General features: G+C 42.7%; 1 protein-coding gene across 1 annotated transcript; it reads left to right on the plus strand.

The window, feature by feature from the left end:
* Positions 1-24: 24 nt before the first annotated feature.
* SMU1 (SMU1 DNA replication regulator and spliceosomal factor) lies at positions 25-12,695 on the plus strand. The gene is made up of 12 exons (XM_065046290.1): positions 25-210; positions 765-975; positions 1,083-1,235; positions 1,793-1,903; positions 2,642-2,770; positions 4,080-4,199; positions 4,596-4,712; positions 4,898-5,025; positions 8,000-8,126; positions 9,411-9,578; positions 9,946-10,098; positions 10,752-12,695. Exons 1-12 carry the CDS (start codon positions 185-187, stop codon positions 10,848-10,850), a joined length of 1,542 nt encoding a protein of 513 aa, XP_064902362.1. The 5' UTR covers positions 25-184; the 3' UTR covers positions 10,851-12,695.
* Positions 12,696-19,083: the final 6,388 nt, after the last annotated feature.

The following is a 19,083-nucleotide window of genomic DNA, read 5'->3' on the forward strand; positions in this document are numbered from 1 at the left end:
GGCGCGCGGGTGCCAGCGCACGCACCCCCCGCCCCCTCCGCCGCGTGACGTCAGCCTCGCGTCACATCCGGCGCGGCGTGGCGCGATAGGAAGCGGTAGCAGCGGCGGCAGGGGCAGCAGAGTCTGCGGAGTGTGGAAGTGGTGGCAGCAGGCCTTCCGTGAGCGGTGGTGACGGCGGCTCAAGATGTCGATCGAAATCGAGTCCTCCGAGTACGTGTGGCGGCGGCGGGGAAGGGACGGGAGGGAAGAAGAGGGGGGAAGCGGGGAAGAGAGGGTGGGAAGCGGGGAAGAGAGGGGGGGAAGCGGGGGGGAGAGGGGGGAAGCGGGGAGGAGAGGGGGGAAGCGGGGAGGAGAGGGGGGAAGCGGGGAAGAGAGGGGGGAAGCGGGGAAGAGAGGGGGGAAGCGGGGAAGAGAGGGGGGAAGCGGGGAAGAGAGGGGGGAAGCGGGGAAGCGGAGAAGAGAGCGGGGAAGCGAGCCGGGAAGCGGGGAAGCGAGCCGGCAAGGGAGCGGGGAGAGGAGGGCAAGGGAGCGGGGAGAGGAGGGCAAGGGAGCGGGGAGGGCCGGCGGTGCTGTCCCGGCGGTGCTGTCCCGGCGGCGGGAGGGGGCGGTGGAGCTGGATCAGCGCGGGAGCCGTCGTGCGGCGGAGTGTCCGTGGGGGAGCGGCTGATCCTGAGGCGATCGGGGACTGAGGGCTGTGGTGGGGGAGCCGCGGGGAAGGGCAGCCCGTGGAGCTGGTGCGGTGACCGAGCTCTGTTCCCCCGCAGCGTGATCCGGCTGATCATGCAGTACCTGAAGGAGAACAGCCTCCACCGGGCCCTCGCCACCCTGCAGGAGGAAACCACCGTGTCCCTCAACACCGTGGACAGTATCGAGAGCTTTGTGGCTGACATCAACAGCGGGCACTGGGACACAGTGCTGCAAGCCATACAGTCGCTGAAGCTGCCCGACAAGACCCTCATTGATCTCTATGAGCAGGTGAGTGAGTGCAGGTTGTGAACAGACTTGTCTGGTCTGCGTGCAAGCGCCTCTCTGGAGTTTTCTGTTTACCGTTTGCTGATGCAGGTTTTTGTCTCTTTGTACAGGTTGTGTTGGAGTTGATTGAGCTCCGGGAACTAGGGGCTGCCAGGTCTCTCCTGAGACAAACAGATCCCATGATCATGCTGAAACAAACTCAGCCAGAGCGGTACATCCACCTCGAAAACCTTCTGGCCAGGTCTTACTTTGATCCGCGTGAGGTATGTCACACTGTTCGTAGAGACCTCACAGTGCTGTCCTACATGGGCCATAGCATCGGGTACAAGCTGCAAATCGTGTGCAGCACCTTTTTCATGCTGGGATTGAGAACATGCAGCTTCCCAGTTTGATGATTTTACACGTTTTATAAAATCCTTGGGAAATGGTGTGTAACACTTGATCACGGGGTAGCAGAGCAGTGGTTTTGAAGTCTGCTGCAGGGGGGAGTTTAGGGATTTATACCTATGCCCTGCCATAGGATGACATATGTGCCTTGCTTTTCCTGTCTCATATAAGCAGAAGAAAATGCACACTTTCTAAATAAAATTGTCACTGTACAATAACAGTAATAACAGGGCAATATTTCTGATTGATTGCATCAGTCCGATATTTTTGGTGAAAGCATATCCCAAGCGTTTCAAGGGTTGGTGTTGAAGAGAAGGGCTGTTTTGAATGCTTAACAGAAAATTAACCTGGCGGGGGCTTCAGTTCAGAACAAGGAATGTGTTTATGGAAAACAGTTCAGAAGAATCACTTGGTAAAAATAACTTCTCTCTAGGCGTACCCAGATGGAAGTAGCAAAGAGAAGCGGAGAGCTGCTATTGCTCAAGCTTTAGCTGGAGAAGTCAGCGTGGTACCTCCATCTCGTCTTATGGCCTTGTTGGGGCAGGTAATCCTTGAAAAATATTTTAGTAGCTATGTCAGTTTCTGTAGAACTTTGCCATAGAGGAGATTATTTTCAAAGTATGTTCTAACACACTCTTTCTGTTGTTATACTTACAACGACTCTTTTTTGATTCTCAGACTGTTTTAATTGATACTCTATGCAGACAGTATTTCTTGTATTTTGCTGTTTGGTGGCTTATGTCTTATTTGGCCTACTTACAAGGTTAAAAAGTAAGTTTTCTTGGCTGACAAGCGTGTCCTGTAGCTGAGAGCAGCTCTCTGCTGAAGGGGCTGTGTAAGGTTCCGTCTTTTGAATTTTTAATTGTAGTTTTTATCTACAATTTAATTTAATTGTAATTTTTAATTTTAATGCATGTAGTTCTAGGCAAAAAGACCACAGGTTGGATAGTTTAAATTAACACAAAATTGGACTCACACTGTGTATGTACTGTGTATTGCATGCTGAAGGTAGAATGAGAAGTCTGAGCCTGAGTCATTCTCATTTGTGAAAATCATTTGGGAATAACTTTCTGTTCTGTCTGTGGTCATGAGTTAGGGAGTATAATCTGGTAAGTCTAGTTTCAAGTAATTGTTTGCAGGGTATTTGTCTCAAACTGTGCAGGTGTACAATTTGTAAGGGTACAAGAAACTGTTGCTGCATTGTGTTGATTAGAAGCATGTTTTAGTGAGGAAGATGTGTGCTGGCTGGTACCTAACTGTGTGTCTTTCAACTTCTCAACAGGCACTGAAATGGCAGCAGCATCAGGGTCTGCTTCCTCCTGGCATGACAATCGACTTGTTCAGAGGAAAAGCAGCTGTGAAAGATGTAGAAGAAGAAAAGTTCCCCACACAGCTGAGCAGGCATATTAAGGTGATGTTATGTTTGGTTTTGTCTGTGTTACTACAGTTTATGGTTTATATTGGAAGATAAGAGTAAACCTTCTGAATTCTTCTGTTCTCTTTTTTGTTTTGTAAGTATTTTCCCTCCTCTGTCTTTTTTTTTTTTTTTTTTTTTAAAAAGAAAAACAAAACAAAAAACAACAAACAACAAACTTCTCTGTGCTTTATCCCATCAGGCAACTTTTGATGAGACTCTGAAATGAGGTCCCTTAACGTGCTTGGGTGCTTGTGGTATTTGTGGATGTGATTAATGTATTAACTGTTTCTTTGGTTTCACAGTTAAGAATAATTCAGTTTTCAAAAGTGGTTTACTTAGTCCCCTTCTTTATTTGTGCAGGGAAATACTCATTTCTTAAAATTCAGTGTGCACACATTAGCTTCTGTGAACCACATAAGTTTTGATAATGAACTACTACATACCAGGTCTACTAATATAGTCGGTATCTCCTTTCCAAGGATTTTATAATATAGATTTCAAAAGGCAAAACTGTGCTGTAATGACGTTGTTGTCCTGAAGCACTCACAATATGGAGCAGACAGTTTCCTCCTGTGAAAGCTTTTCAGCTTCACCAAGCAGTTCTGTACAGTGAGGATTGTTACTTCACTGTAGTAGCTCTACCAGTTCTCCCAGTGAACGGAAGTAACATTTTTCAGAAGTAATGAGTTGGAAATTGTAAAATAAATTTGTTGTGTTCAGTAGCAGCTGGGTAAAAATGTTTTATTAGAACTTATTTTGTTTAGTTTACCAGTACTGATCTTGGATTTTTGTATTGACTAGTGAAAACTTTTTTCTGTACTCTGTTGTCGTGAACATTTTTATTTAAAAATTTAAAATTTAAAAACAGTATATAAAAATACCAAATATTGTCTGTGACAATTTAACTGGAGAAATGTCATTCCAAGCAAAGCAACTTGTACTACTTCAGGAATTTCTGAGGTCTGCTAGTGATAAATGAAAAAAGAAAAGATGTTTGCTGACATACACAATTCACTGCAGAAACAAAAATATGGAGACAACCAGCCCAACTGATGCTGTAACTGTGGAGTGTTTGATATAAGTTTCACGGATACTAACAGACCAAAAGGAGAGTTTATGTTTTGAAGTTCTAGTATGTAGGTGTTGACAGGATTTTTTTTATCATCTTAACATAAAATTTGTTGGATGCATACCTCTAGAAAATACTGGGTTTTGCCACCAAAATGAGACTACAGTTTTGTTTTAATGATTTGCTTCTTTCAAACTGCTTATTTGGCTTAATTTATTTTCTCCTATAAAACAGTTTGGGCAGAAGTCGCATGTGGAATGTGCTCGGTTTTCGCCTGATGGACAGTATCTGGTTACTGGCTCTGTTGATGGTTTCATTGAAGTGTGGAACTTCACTACTGGAAAGATCAGAAAAGTAAGTTGCAGCTTACTTCACATGGGTAGTTCATTGACCAGAGCACCTGGTTTTATTCATTGAGGCTATACTTTACTTGCTTTGATTTCTTGGGGACTGTGAATCTGAAAAGGGTGTCTGCTTGGGTGATTCAGATATTGATCTGGAATGTTTACATGGGTTTAATTGTCTGGTTAGGACTTCCCTCTGCAATAACTTTTTTTTTACCTTTCTGGATCATTGTTGTTGCATTTAAAATTGTGACAGTAGCACATTGCTATTATTAGAAGGCTGTGAGGTCTACTTGATGATAGGTGATAAAATATAACTGAAAGTGCTAGTACTTTGTCACTTTGCCTTAAAATATATTTCCTTGAATTCACTGTTTTGACTGGTGGATCTTCTGCTTTCATTTAGGATCTGAAGTACCAGGCACAAGATAATTTTATGATGATGGATGATGCAGTGCTGTGTATGTGCTTTAGCAGAGATACAGAAATGCTGGCAACCGGAGCACAAGATGGAAAGATCAAGGTATAAATCTTTTTATGGAGTATGTTGGTAGAGTTGGAGACCAGAAAGATTTACTTGCAGTTGCAATAGTTTTGCAATTCCTTATAAAAACAAATGAAGCTTAGCATTGCTCAGAAACAAATACTTATTGGTTCTGTGATCTCATAACAAAGTAACCACTTCTTTTTCCCTTCTTTCTTCTCCAGGTGTGGAAAATCCAGAGCGGGCAGTGTCTGAGAAGATTTGAACGAGCACACAGTAAAGGTGTTACATGCCTCAGTTTCTCTAAAGACAGCAGCCAAATTCTTAGTGCTTCTTTTGATCAGACAATCAGGTAAATAAACTTAAGAATGTGTGAGCTACAGTGCAGGAGAACAGAAAACAGAATTTTCTTATTGAGCAGTTAAACTTTTTAATATAGATTGGTTTGACCGGGGATTTGGGAATCTATGAATGGGAGTCTTTATAAAAACTTTGGAGTTGCTTTGGTGCACAATCCAGTTAAGTGTACTGTAGCAAGTTGATAGGGTGTCCGTTCATTTAGAGCAGTTGGATATGAGGTCTGTCTGAAAAAAAATCTAAGGAAGCACATCCCTCTTACTGTGGTTGGGCTAACCTGAACAAACTTGCCATTGCCTGACACCTTCCATGTTCTAGGTCCACACAGTTACCGCAGCTTACCTGGTTAAGCAATAATGTGATAAAGCAATGGATTGTTGTGGGACAGGTATGAAGGTTGTCAGGTTTGCATCTGTGGTTTAAGAAAATTCAAGCATCTGTGCAACCTATGCCAGGCAGACTAGACATAAATTGTAAACCAGTTTAATTTAGAAGAGGTCTCTAGTACAACATACTTCTCAAACCACAACTAACCTTTCAGTTAAGAGCGCTTGCTCAGGGCCCTGTCCCGCTGATTTCTCAAAATCTCCATGGGTGGAGACCCCACTGCTTCTCTTGGCCTCTGACCCAGGTCTGTACAGCTCTCTCAGAGAAGATTCTGTTTGGACATAAGGAATGACGTTTTGTTTTTTTTTTTTTCCTTGTAACTTAAGTCTTTTATGTCTTGTCCTTTATCTGTGCACTCTGAGAAGAACATGACTCCATTTATTCTTTAAAATCTTGTTAGGTAGTGATATTAACCAAATAGTTACAATGTTTCAGGTGTTTAGTAAGGACTTGGGTATCCTTTATTTTTATTTTTATTTTTTTTTTTCCCAAAAAATAAAAGGGTCATTGCAGGACAGATAAAAGCAAGAGTATACATTAATTGTAACTTTAAATACTAGCAAATAGTCACACAAATACTCAAACTTCAAGTTAGCCTATGGTCAAACCTGGTAAAACCCTTGTTGCTGCAGCTTTTAGCATCTGGAAAGTGTTGCTTAACATTTCTGTAGTGCAGTAATCCTGATCCTGCACCTATTTGATGTCTTGTTATGGAGTGGAATTTGCTTACTGTTGGGTAGATTTGGTTTGCAACAAAGCTCTTCTGTTGCTATACAGACACTTTGCTGCAGTTGAGAGTCACTTAGATCAGTTTTGACTAGTTCACAATTATTTTTCATCTTTGGGATTATTCTGATTTACTTAATAGTAGTTTAATTTTTGTCTACAAGGAAGATAGCAATTAGATGCTTCTGAACTTTCAGTTCTCTTGGCTGAACACACCCAGCCCTCTTCATGTATCACATGTGGCCTAGCCCTCTGGCCATCTTAGTAGCAACCCAAAACTGAACACAGTCCTCCAGTGGTGGCTACATCTCTACCAAGTAGAGGGGAACCTTGATCTGCAGATGGTGTCTCTCCTAATGCATCTGGTGTGTGGCTGGGGTTCCTCAGTGCCACAGCACACTGCTGGCTGTCACTGTCTTCTCAAGGCCTCCCAGGTCCTTTGTTGCAGACTGCTTCTGTGGCCAGTCAGCCTACAGCTGAGTCTGATACCTGAGGTGGTTCTGCAACCATCTTTTCTCAACATAGAATCAGAGTGCTCTGAGTTGGAAGGGACCCACAAGGATCGAGTCCAACTCCTGTCCTGGTATATGACAAGCCCACAGTTCACACCATGTGTCTTGAGTGTGTTGTCCAAATGCTTCTTGAACACTGACAGACTTGGGGCCTGTTCCAGTGCTCCACCACCCTGAGTGAAGAACTTTTTCCTAATGTCCAACCTAAAACTTCCCTGGCACATTTTCCTGCCATTTCCTCGGTTTCTGTTGTTGGTTGCCAGAGAGAAGAGATCAGCGCCTGCCCTTCCTCTTCCTCTTGTGAGGAAGCCGTAAGCTGTGATGAGATGATGAGGTTTCTCTCAGTCCATCTGTCTGGTTTGTCAAGGTTTCCAACTTCCTCATCTGTCTTTTTGAAAACTGAGTTGCAGGATATGGGACATTGTGAATCAGATTGATTCCGTGCTTGATGACTGTATATATTTTATGTTTAAATGAATGGCATTATGTAATGTGTTTAATAGCTTTAGGCTCTTGCCTGTACTGTAAAACCCAATGGTATTGCTTTAGATCAACATGTATGGGTCTGGAGGCAACTGCACAGTGAATGGGCATTACAAAACATCTTAATGAGAGGTGTTTAAATACTGATACATGTGAACCATAGCATAAATATTTTAATTCAAATTATGTAAGGTTGGTTGTTTAATCAAGGACAGCAAGCTTCAAATGGAATAAGGAATTTCATTCTCAAGACTTCAGATTTCTTGAAAACTGTATTTCTGTAGCCACTTTAGTACCTACTAAAATTTAAGGCTGATGTAATTTCCTTTTAAATAACTGATCAAACTCTTCCCGGAGTTGCACCATAAGAGACGATGGCAGCAGCTTGCAAAAGAGAAAAAATCTGGCTGGGTGTAAGGACAGACATTTTCTTAATTCAACTAGACATGGCCTTGCTCAAGGCCCTTAGCAAGCTAACATCATTTAAAGGTTGGATTTGTTTTCAGAAGTGCGTTGGACTAGAGACCTCCAGAGGTCACTTCCAAACTTAATTAATTCTTTAATTTTCGTTTTGTCAGCTTCATAGTTTCCCCTTTCATAGTCCTGTTGTGTAATATGTACAGTGTATGTTACCTACCGGTCCTTGAACCTGAAGGTAGTTGATATTTCCCTAAGCTTCTCAAAGGAACTTGTAACATCTTTGTGGAAAGGGGCTTGTGATAGGGACTTCCGGCTTGCAGGTTTTTAGCACTTTTTGTTGCTGCCTATCAAAGGTATCTCATATTTAAAATATGTTGAAGCCAGAGGATGGTTGAGACTACTTCAGTTGCTCACTCTGTTTTGCCTTCTGTTGTGTGACAGGATTCATGGTTTAAAATCTGGAAAAACTTTAAAGGAATTCCGTGGTCATTCTTCCTTCGTCAATGAAGCTACTTTTACCCAGGACGGCCACTACATTATCAGTGCATCCTCTGATGGCACAGTGAAGGTAAGATAGCATTTACCCTTTTTAAGTAACACATTCAAACTCTTTGCACGTTGTAGCTGATTGGTTCTAACTGCTGCAGTCATTGGAGAAGGATTTGGGGTTACCTGCAAAAAAATGTCTTTCCGCTTGTGGCCTTTGCTGTAGGTTGCTGTAAATGGGAACTGATGAAGTTTCATACTCTGCTTACAGACAGCTGCAGAGCCTTTTTCTGCTGTGTTTATGAAAGGAGGACATGGGTGCACTACTTACCTGTCTGGTCCTGCCTTATTCTAGAAATCAAATTGTCTGTGACACCTCTTGTCCTAGAATGTGGGGATTCCCATGTCTGAAATAATGTCATTTTCCTGCTTACTGTGTTGGACATCTGTTTGTTTCTTGGTGCTTAGGAGTCCCTTGCTGTGCAAGCTAGGTAATCTAGCATTAATGAAACTGATTATAGGAGCGTTAAGTTTGGCTTCTAGTCTCAGCAAAGAGTGTGTAGTAGTTAAGAGTAGTAAAGAATTGCTGTGTACAGGACATTACTGGTTAATAATAAATAAATAAATTGATACAGAAACAGCTACATTAAGTAGGGCATCGATGCAGGGCACAGGGGCTGGGTAAACAGATCCGATTTATAGATGTGGCCTGGGAGAGGGTGATAGATTTTGCACATATTAAATTGGGCATTACTTCAAATTTGCATTCTTTGTTAGACTGCCCCTGATTGTGGAAACAGCATAAGAAGGTGCTATCTTTCATTTCGATTGTACTAGTGTATTCCACAGATAGTGAGCTATCTTTTATTTTAAATATCCAACAAGCAGTTTCGTTTCCTTTTAGTAAACATCTGGAACAGCCTGGTGTTGAGCCTGTAGCAGCTCCAAACTGGGATGCTTCTCCCACTGACATCAGTGAGGCTTTGCTTTTTCACTGATTTTATGTCTGTCTTATGTAAGGCAAATTGCATGTGCAGGGGCTGCACAAATATTCACAGATACTAGCTAAAACCAGAAAGCAAGTCTGGAGTCACCCCTCAGGGAATATGCTTAATGAAAGGGAGCCAGGCTGAATTGGGATAATGGAAATTCGCTTTCAGTTCTGTTATATTGAAACTGTTCCTGGTGTTCACACTTCAAAATAAATGTGGCAATTTATTTTTAAAAAATCTGCTTTCAACTACCGTTGTTGGGATTCATATTTCCCTTCAGCAGCCTTGAAAGATCTGGGCCCTGTATCCTGAATCAGCTTGGTTTTGTTTAGTTTTTTAAAGCTAACTGGTTTTACATTTATGTTTCATGCTAGGTTTGGAACGTAAAGACGACAGAGTGCTCAAACACCTTCAAATCTCTTGGCAGCACTGCTGGGACTGACATTACTGTGAACAGTGTCATTCTGCTGCCTAAAAACCCAGAACACTTTGTTGTTTGCAACAGATCAAATACGGTCGTCATCATGAATATGCAAGGACAAGTAAGTGATCTTACTGATGTTCTTTCAAGTCTCTTTCTCTCTCTCAGTCACTTTAACCAGTTTCTTTGGCACTCCTAATTACCTAGCCTTGGTTTAAACCTGATTTCTCCAGTTTGCTTTCATGGCAGACTATGTACCCAGTTTATAGAACAGCTTGGCTTGCAGAAAGCAGTTGCAGCTGTGGAGAGATCCTGTGTTCTAATCACACTAGTACTGCCTGTATCACAGTATGTTTGGGATTGGAAGGGACCTCAAAAGATCATCTAGCCCAGTATCTGTTGGATATCTAGATATCTGTGCCCTGAACATAGTAATGATGTGCTGTAGTTTAATCCTTCAAAATAATTTTGTGTGGTTATCTTTGCAGATTGTAAGAAGTTTCAGCTCTGGTAAGAGAGAAGGTGGTGACTTTGTCTGCTGTGCGCTTTCACCACGTGGTGAATGGATCTACTGTGTTGGTGAAGATTTTGTGCTCTATTGCTTTAGCACAGTGACCGGCAAGCTGGAGCGAACTCTGACTGTAAGTTCTTAACTTTGAGCTTCTACAGAGGTATAAGAACAAGATGATCAAAACGTTTGTTATGTATGAAGTCCATAACGAGAAGTCTGTAAGGACAAATCTCGTACCAAGAAATGTTTCAATTCTAGCAGCCATGATTGGTATCAAATGCATTCCAGAACATTTCACTGTAGAATATCTTTAGGCTTTTTTAGAGCCATTTCTGTTTTAAAAGTTATGAAAATATTTACCCACCAAGCCAAGAATTAATTGGTTCAAACTTATTTGAACTAGAGCATGTCTTGATCTGGGCTCTGGCTGATGGAGAATCTGACCAAGCTGTCAGATTTAAAGCTATCAGGCTTGGATTAAACTAAAGAGGAATACCAGCTTGAATGTCTAAATTTAATGGAGAACACTTAGATGTCATGGATTTCAGTGGATGTAAACCTCCACTAACCCTTCCCTCACCCAACAAAAAGTAATTGCTGTGTCACAAAAATTGTTTGTATTGCAACTTAATACTGAGGGAGCATGTTGTTCTGCTTTTGCTGTATGTACAAAGCATGTTAAACCTCAGTCCAGCTTTCCTCTCATTTTTGTTTGAAGAGAGTATTTGGCTTGAATCTGCTAGAGGAAGGGTTTCCTGATGCATCTTTCTGCTTATCCTCTAGGTTCATGAAAAAGATGTCATTGGCATTGCTCACCACCCCCACCAGAACCTGATTGCCACTTACAGTGAGGATGGCCTGCTCAAGCTCTGGAAGCCATAGCTTGATTTTACAACGAACTATGAAGTGTACCTGTTAGTTGCAGGTTATTGATGTTTGTGCTCTAACAAGGTCTAAATGCACAGAGTGTGATATTTGCTTGATTTTCAGTTCAGGTTTCCAGAGAATGACATTTTTACTCCTTGGTCTAAAGTTAGGTAGATTGATGCCTAAATACAGCATCAGATAATTTCAAATACTTTTATTTTTATCAGAGTAGCTGAAGCAACTTCAGTGAGAGGTTTTTTTTCTTCCTCCTGAAGTCTGTACTCTTCCTACAGTGCTTGTAAAAGTTGAACAAGCTAGGAACTATACATATTTACAAGTGGTTGCTAACTTCCTAGAATACAGTAAAATGTATTTTTGAGTGAATTATGTGACATGGGAAAACTGTCACTTCTCCCCTTCTGAAACAAAAGCACAGTTTTCCTTGAATTCAGATGAAGCTACTCTATCCTCAGCTTGACAGCAGAGGCTTTTCTAGTCCTGTGAGTTTTGCTGTGTTAAATTTTCGCTATGATTTTTCCAGTTATACCTAGTAAGTAGTTTCATGCAGCTTTGTCAGAATGAAACTATTCTTCCCCATCTCCCAGCACTTCCTGCTATAAATCTGCCTACTGTAGCAGTGAGATAAACTAAAACAAAACAAAAAAGGCCAAACAAAAAGCCCGAAATTGGCTTATTTCCAGGCTAAAAGGAATTACTACCTGGGCCCTCTTTCTGTAAGTGCATAGTGTCTTCAGCAAAAGCTGGTTTACATAAGCCAAGTTCCTAGTGCTGCAATGCTGCACATGCTGGAGTTGTTTTTTGTTTTGTTTTGTTTTGTTTTTTTTCCAGTTTACTCAGTTTAGCTTCTTACTTTCTGATTGGGGATAGCATACTTAAGCTTTAAATAATTATTTGTAAATTTTTTTTTAAGTTTTTTTTAAGTTTCTTATACCTGTGGACCTAGCTAAGTTTATACTTAGGTCCCACTCCATGATAAAAAGGTTTCAGGCTCTTCAGTTTGGAGCAGATGATTAACGTGTTTGAGATCCTGACTAATGTACACTATTGTGAATGTACACCAGAATCTCCTAAAGTCTGACCATAATTTTTCTAGGATGCAGCAGAAAAAGAGGTTTTGTCTGTAATGTTGGGACAAACGTGTCTAGATTTGGATCTGCTGCACTGTGTCCTGCATTCATCTCTTGTAGAATGCTTTTCCGCCACACCAGTCTTTTAAACAGTAATAACTTCTCTTTGGCTTACTAGTTATTAGTTCTAATTTAAATAGCCTTAGAGTTTTTCTCAGCTGAAGGGCTTCATCCTAGCGCAAGGGTTGGTTCCCAGCTGGTGACTGACCTCCTTCAGCACTGACCGGCGCACTTGCTTGGTCTGTGTTCATGTTGGTCTAAGGAAATGCAGAAAAAATTCAGCATAACTTTTCACATAGCATTGCTTGTTCACTACAATTGTAGTGTTTAGTTTTATGTTTAGCTGTAATGTTTTAATTCCTAAATTTTTTACTTCCATAGGTATGGAAATAAAGTTTTTTTTTTTAGATAGCAAAAAGTGATTATTTTTCCTGTCCAGAAAGACACCGGTGTGTCAGAAGCATCTGACAATGATATATCTGACAGGCTCCGTTGGCAGTTACTACTTCTGATACAGTAGAACATCTTGACAAAATATTTTCAGTATGATCTAACTTGTGGTTCATTTTGCCTTCATATTACAAAGAACTGCTAATCCTCAATGTAAACTATATTTTACATTGTTTGTTAAAAGTAGTTGTAGCAAATAAAACTGTCAGAATCCTCAATGTTTGAAGATTGAAATAAATTCTTAAGCTTAAATGTGAGAAAATCTGGCATTTCTTCTTCTTTTTTATTTAAGAGTTTCAGAGTTTATTGCATCGAGTACTCAAGACAAAAAAGCATAATGTACCATTACATGTAACAGTATATGGTAAAACATATATATGTAATGGTGTATGGTAAAACATAGCTGGCACTTGGCACGAAAGCACAATGGCAATCTTGAATTTTTTTTTTTTTTAATGTAAATGTTAGGGTTTTTTTGTTGTAATCTAAGAAGACATTTTCTGTCTGGAGAATCAGCCAGGTGTTTTGCCACTTACTTGTATGTGAGACTCAAACAAGTCAACGTATAGTGCAGAGGTGTCAAACGCATTTTCACCGGGGGCCATGTCAGCCTCGTGGTTGCTTTCAAAGGGCCAACTGTTATTTTAGGACTGTATAAGCGTAACTACACCTATGTTTATATAGTCCTAAAATTACATTTGGCCCTTTGAAGGCAACCGCGAGGCTGATGTGGCCCAGTGTGAAAATGAGTTTGACACCCCTGATCTAGTGCTTGAACTAGTATTAAAGAAAGCTTTGTTCACCAGTGGGCCTTGCTTGATTCTTCAATTCTTTTGCATGGAGCTGGCGAGTTCTGTCGTACATAGAGGAGCACAATATGTTTTGCGGGGGGATCACCATGTAACAAAAGTCTCATCCTGCTCATCCTCCCGTTCCTGAACTGGAGATCAATGAATTTCAACCTTACTCAGGTGGAATCAGCTGTCAGTCTGTCTGTGCTTGCAGAATGTATCTGGAAGAGCTACTGCCACATCAGCAAAAATAAAGCACACTTAGGTTCCTGCACAGTTACGTAGGTGGTGGATGTAACTTTTTTTTTTTAATATCAGTAACGTTTTGTCCTGGTAACACAAGCCTATAGATAGGGGTGCAGTCCTTCTCCGATACTACTGCCAGCTTGCCATCTGTAAAGAAAAATCAAACCCTTCTTTGAGCCCTAGTAAGATTTAATGAGAGCAGCTGAAAAGTTAATATCTCAGAAGGAAAAGATACTTTGTGGATATCCTATAAAGCTGCCAAATTCTCCCGAGGTCATAGAGATGACAGTCTCCATGGGTGCCTGCCAGCCGTGTGAATCCTTGATCCTGCACATTGCTGAGGATTTTGAACCGCGAGCTCAGGCGAGAGGGCCTGCCTCTGGTTTGAGGCAGCTTTAACACCCGTGTTCAGTCTCACGAAGAGAAAGAAAGTATGTTGCAGAGATCCGTAGGAAAGATGTTAGAAGTCTGTTATAAATGCTGTTCAGTTACAGCTTCTTTGCACTTTTTGCCTAGCATCTGCATGGGTTTCGGGAGTCGTTTTTAAGCATGGTAACTAATTCCTCTTGATGGTGTGTTCTCTGGATAGCTGTAAATAAACCCTCCAACATTCTGGATCATGGTGTGAGAGTCAGGCTGAACAAACTTGGATCTGAATGTTGGGGGAAACACAGGCTCTAGGTGAATCCTAAGGGCGGTTAAATGCCTTATTTCAGGGGTAGAGTAGGCATCATGTGGGAATTCTTTGGGTCCCCATGGAGCAAGACAGAGGGAGATGGATGCTGCTGAAGTGAAGAGAGCATAACAATTTTTCCTTTAACAGGTATTGCTTGCATTATTAAAGGGAGCAATGAATCCCTCTTCAGTTTGTGTCCCTCAGCCTACAAAATGCTCCCTGTGTAGGAACAAGTTCTGATACTGTCTCTGCTCTTTTGGGCAGGAAATTGCATTAACTTGTGTGGGAGCAGGCAACTAGTTAAGCTTTGCAAGCCAAATCAAGAAGGAAGTGTTCTTCTAAGTTTTATTAACAGAATGATAGGATGTCTGAGGTTGGAAGAGGTGGAGACTCCACCACCTCCTTAGGCAACCTGTTCAGTCACCCTCACAGTGAACCAGTGTTTCCTGCTGTTCAGAGGGAACCTCCAGTGGTTCAGTCGGTGCCCATGGCCTCTGGTCCTGTCCCTGGGCACCACTGGGAAGAGCCTGGCTCCATCTTCTTTGCACGCTTCCTTCAGGGATTTATGTACCTTGGTAAGATCCCCCTGAGCCTTCTCCAGGCTGAACAGTCCCAGCTCTCTCAGCCTTTCTTCGTGTGAAAGATGCTCCAGTGCCTTCAGCATCTTCATGGCCATTTGCTGGACTGTCTCCAGTATGTCGATGTCTGTCTTATACTGCGGAGCTGTGGCCTCACCAGTGCTGAATAGAGGGGAAGGATCACCTCTGTCAACCTACTGGCAACTGGGATACCAATAACCTTTCCAAAAAGGGCACACCACTGGCACATGCTCAACTTGGTGTCCAAGTGGACTCCCACGTTCCTTCTCTACCCAGATGCTCTCCAGCTGGGTTGCCCCAGTGTACACTGGTCCCTGGGGTTGTTTCTCACCAGGTACAGGATTTTGCACTTCCCCTTGTTGAACTTCATGAGGTTCTTGTCATCCCATTTCTCCAGCCTGTCCAGGTCCCTCTGGGTGGCAGCACAACTGTCTCGTACCAGCTACATCTCCCAGTTTTGTGTCATCTACAGACTTGCTGAGGGTAGACTGTACCATCAACCGGATCATTACTGGAGATGTTGAACAGGACCTGACCCAGTATTGGCCCCCAGGGTACACTGCCAGTTACTGACCTCCAACTAGATGTTGTGCTATCTGTCCTGTCTCAATAGATGGGATGAAGGATGAGTTAACTCTGAATGCAACATGGGCCCTGTCTCAACAGATGAGACCAGATGTGAGTTAACTCTGGGTTAATTCTGTGTGGTTATACAAAGTGAATGACAGACAGTCACCTTCGGGGTCCAATTTAATTATGAGTTTTACTAAAAGTATGTGTTGGAATACTAGTTACAGCGAATAGTGGCTTGGCAAACGTATTTTATGACATCACAGAACTTATCAATACATTAACAGCAAGAGTCCTTCCACAAGCAACGTATTGGCAAACATTAGTAGCTACAATATGAAATTTAACAAGGATTCCACAGCAGAGCTTACGATGATGTTACTCTTATATGTTCAAAAGCAAAAGAGAGAAAGAGAGTGGTAGAGAGGGAGGGAAAACTAAGGTATAAAGAGAGAGAGAAAGAGAGTAATATATCGCCACTCATGGAAGGGGAGACAAAGAAATAGGGATACAGAAAAAAAGAAGAGAAGGAAAGAGCAGGGAGAAAGGAAGAAGGAAAAGCTGATGCATCCAGCCACTCTTACGGCTCCACAGCGTGGATGACGAGACTTGTATGATGATGTATGGCCTCTGGTGTCCCACGACGAGGATGCTGGGGTTTGCAGTTCAGGAGCACAGCGTCCTGCAGTGTCTGGTCCAGTTCCCACGGTGAGGCTGATGGGCAGAGGGTCCTCAGGGTGGTGGGTTCAGGTGAGCTTTTTTTATAGCTCTCTGAGTAAAGTCTGGTGTGGAAGGGGTGATTGCGAAAGATTTACAAGTCTCAACAAGTCCTGGGCCATGTTGAAGGGCCTCAGCTTTTCCTCTTTGTGTGCCAAGCTGGGCATATCAGAAGATGGGGCTGTGTGCCATCCGGCACATCCCTCACCTCCAGTATCGGCCAGCCAGCCTGGGCTGTGGCTCGTTAGCTTGTCGTTGATATGTAAATAGCAGTTCACCCTATACTGAATGTGTCATCTCCTGCTACAATGTTTGAGGCATGATTCCTTTTAGCCTTTGACAATCCTGGGGCTGGAGGAACTAGTTTTGCCACAACGTTTTAGCCAGGATCCTTAATCAATACACAACACCATCCTCTGGGCCTGGCCATTGAGACGGTTTTCAACCCACCTCACTGCTCATTCATCTCCTGTATCAACAACTTCTCTATGAGGATCCTATGGGAGACACTGTCAAAGGCCTTACTGAAGTCCAGGTGGACAACATCCACTGCTCTCCCCTCATCTGCCAGGCCAGCTATTTCATCATAGAACTTTATCAAGTTGGTCAAGCATTACTTCTCCTTGGTGAAGCCATGCTGACTACTACTGATTATTTTCTTGTTGTTAATGTACCTGGAAATGGTTTCCAGGATTAGTTGCTCCATCATCTTCCTGGAGACCAAGGTGATGTTCACAGGCCTTTAGTATCTTCCTTCTTGAAAAGACAAGTGACATTTGTTTTTCACCGGTCTTTGGGCACTTTCCCCAGTTGCCCTGATTGATCAAAGATTATAGAGAGTGGCCTTGCAATGACATCTGCCAGCTCCCACAGCACTTGTGAGTACATCCCATCAGGGCCTGTGGACTTTTTGCTTAAGTCTTCCCCGAACTGATCCTCTTCCACCAAAGGTACATCTTCCTTGCTCCAGACCTTCCCCTTGGTCTCTGGGACCTGGGATGAAGGCCAGTGTTGCTGGTAAGACTGAGGCAAAGAGGGCATTCAGTACCCCAGCTTCTTCTGTGTAACCAGGTGCCCCAATCTCATTTGGCAACAGGCCCACATTTTCCCTAGCCAGTCCCACATCTGTACTCATAGAAGCCCTTGCCTTTAACATCCCTGAACAGATTAAACTTCAGTTGAGCTTTAGCTTTTGTAACTTCATCCCTGGATGCTCAGACAACATCTTTGTGTTCCTCCCAACTTACCCATCCTTGATTACACCCTCTGGACAGTCCCTTTTTGTGTTTGAATTTGTCCAGGATCTACTTGTTCATTCACACAGACCCCCTGGCATTTTTGCCTGATTCTCTGTTCACTGGGATGGACTGCTCTTGAGCCTGGAAGAGCTGAACCTTGAATATTAACCATCTTTCTTGGGCTCGTCTTACCTCCAGGGCCTTACCCCTTAGGATGCTTCCCAGCAGACCTTTGAAGAGACCAAAGTCTGCTCTCCTGAATTCCAGGGTTGAGAGCTTGCTTTTGACCCTCCTCATCCTTCTCAGGATCCTGAACTCTACCATTGCTACAGCCAAAGCTGCCTTTGACCTTCAGAGGCTCAATAAGCCCCTTGTTGGTTAGCACAAGATCCAGCAAAGCACCTCTCCTCCTTGGCCCCTCTATCCTTTGGGTCAGGAAGTTCTCACTGATGCACTCCCGGAACCTCCTGGACTGATTATGTCCTGCAGGTATCAAGGTGGTTGAACTCTTCCCAATCTTTGGGCACTGTAATAATGCTCATCTTACCCCCTAAGAAAACATGGAACCTGGCATTTCTTTATCTGTGTTTTTGGAAAAGGATGGCTTAAATCAAACCTTCCTTCTCCCATGGTGCCTTACTAACACTTGGAGCATCAATCAGTCATAAATGGAAGCAGAAAAACGTCTTCTCAGATGAAGTTGCTAATGAAAAAGTCATAGCGCAAGTTGCTTGCATCAAACTGTAAATCGAAGCATATTTGGGATTATTGAGTTAACTCCCCTGGGCTTAGCAAACTTCTCTCATTGCTGTTGAGTAGCAGTTAGACAAAGCACAGGGAGGAGAATTAGGGCCCTGAAGTCTTACAGGGAGAAGCAAAAATGACAGCAGGCTCTTAAATGAGAATCATTGTAACAGTCTAGACTATAAGCTTCATGATGTGAATTTGTCGATGTTGAAACTGAAAGACTGGCAGTAGTTGCAAACATCAACTCAGATTGTGGTAGGTTGGATTACTATGTTGGTAGTTACAGAGCAGCTGTTTTGTATCACTGTGTCCCCAATTTCTATACTGTCCTTTCAGTTTATTCCTTGAAATGCAAAACTGTATCCCACATAGAACAAGACGTCAGGAAAAAATGTCTTATTTCATTTTTCAGTGGCACAGAACACATTTTGGTGTTTGCTGTAGCTGTGTGACACCTCAAGTTTCATGGGAGAACTAAGCAGCTTCCAAGAGACCACACATTGTACTCAATATCCCCCTTCAAAGTCTGAGGGTGGGTCCTCCTCCTTGCTAGCTCTTGCCTTTAATTGCTAGCGCTTTTTGCTGAAGGCTTACTCCACTGCTGCCAGCTTATTTCTTTGGGACACAGCTTATGTCAGTCACCATCTCATTTCAAAGCAGATTGCTGAACTGCTGGTGTTTCTGCTGCCCTTCCTGCACTAGTAGAGCAGCCCAGAAAAAGATGCTGCTGCCAAGACTTCTGATCAGCCACCCTTCTTGGAAGCTAGACCTGACCTGTTCTCTAGACTAGCTGTGGTGTTGTCAAGCTTGACACAGAAATGGCCACCGTGGTCCCAAGAACAAGTCAAGAACAGAAACATTACCTCAGCTGTGTTGATGCAGCTATGGGTGTGGTGAAAGGAAAACTGGTGTTCCTAGGGGGAAAAAAAAGGCTATAGGAATGCTTATTTATGTAACAGTCATCTGAACCAAAATAATGTCTTGTCACCCTCAAGGCACTGCACTGAGCTGGGTTTGCCCCAACTGTTAAAGAAAAAAACAAGCTAACAAGGGCGCTTACTGAACT

This window comes from Columba livia, chromosome Z (genome assembly GCF_036013475.1).
Source record: "Columba livia isolate bColLiv1 breed racing homer chromosome Z, bColLiv1.pat.W.v2, whole genome shotgun sequence".
NCBI lineage: Eukaryota > Metazoa > Chordata > Aves > Columbiformes > Columbidae > Columba > Columba livia.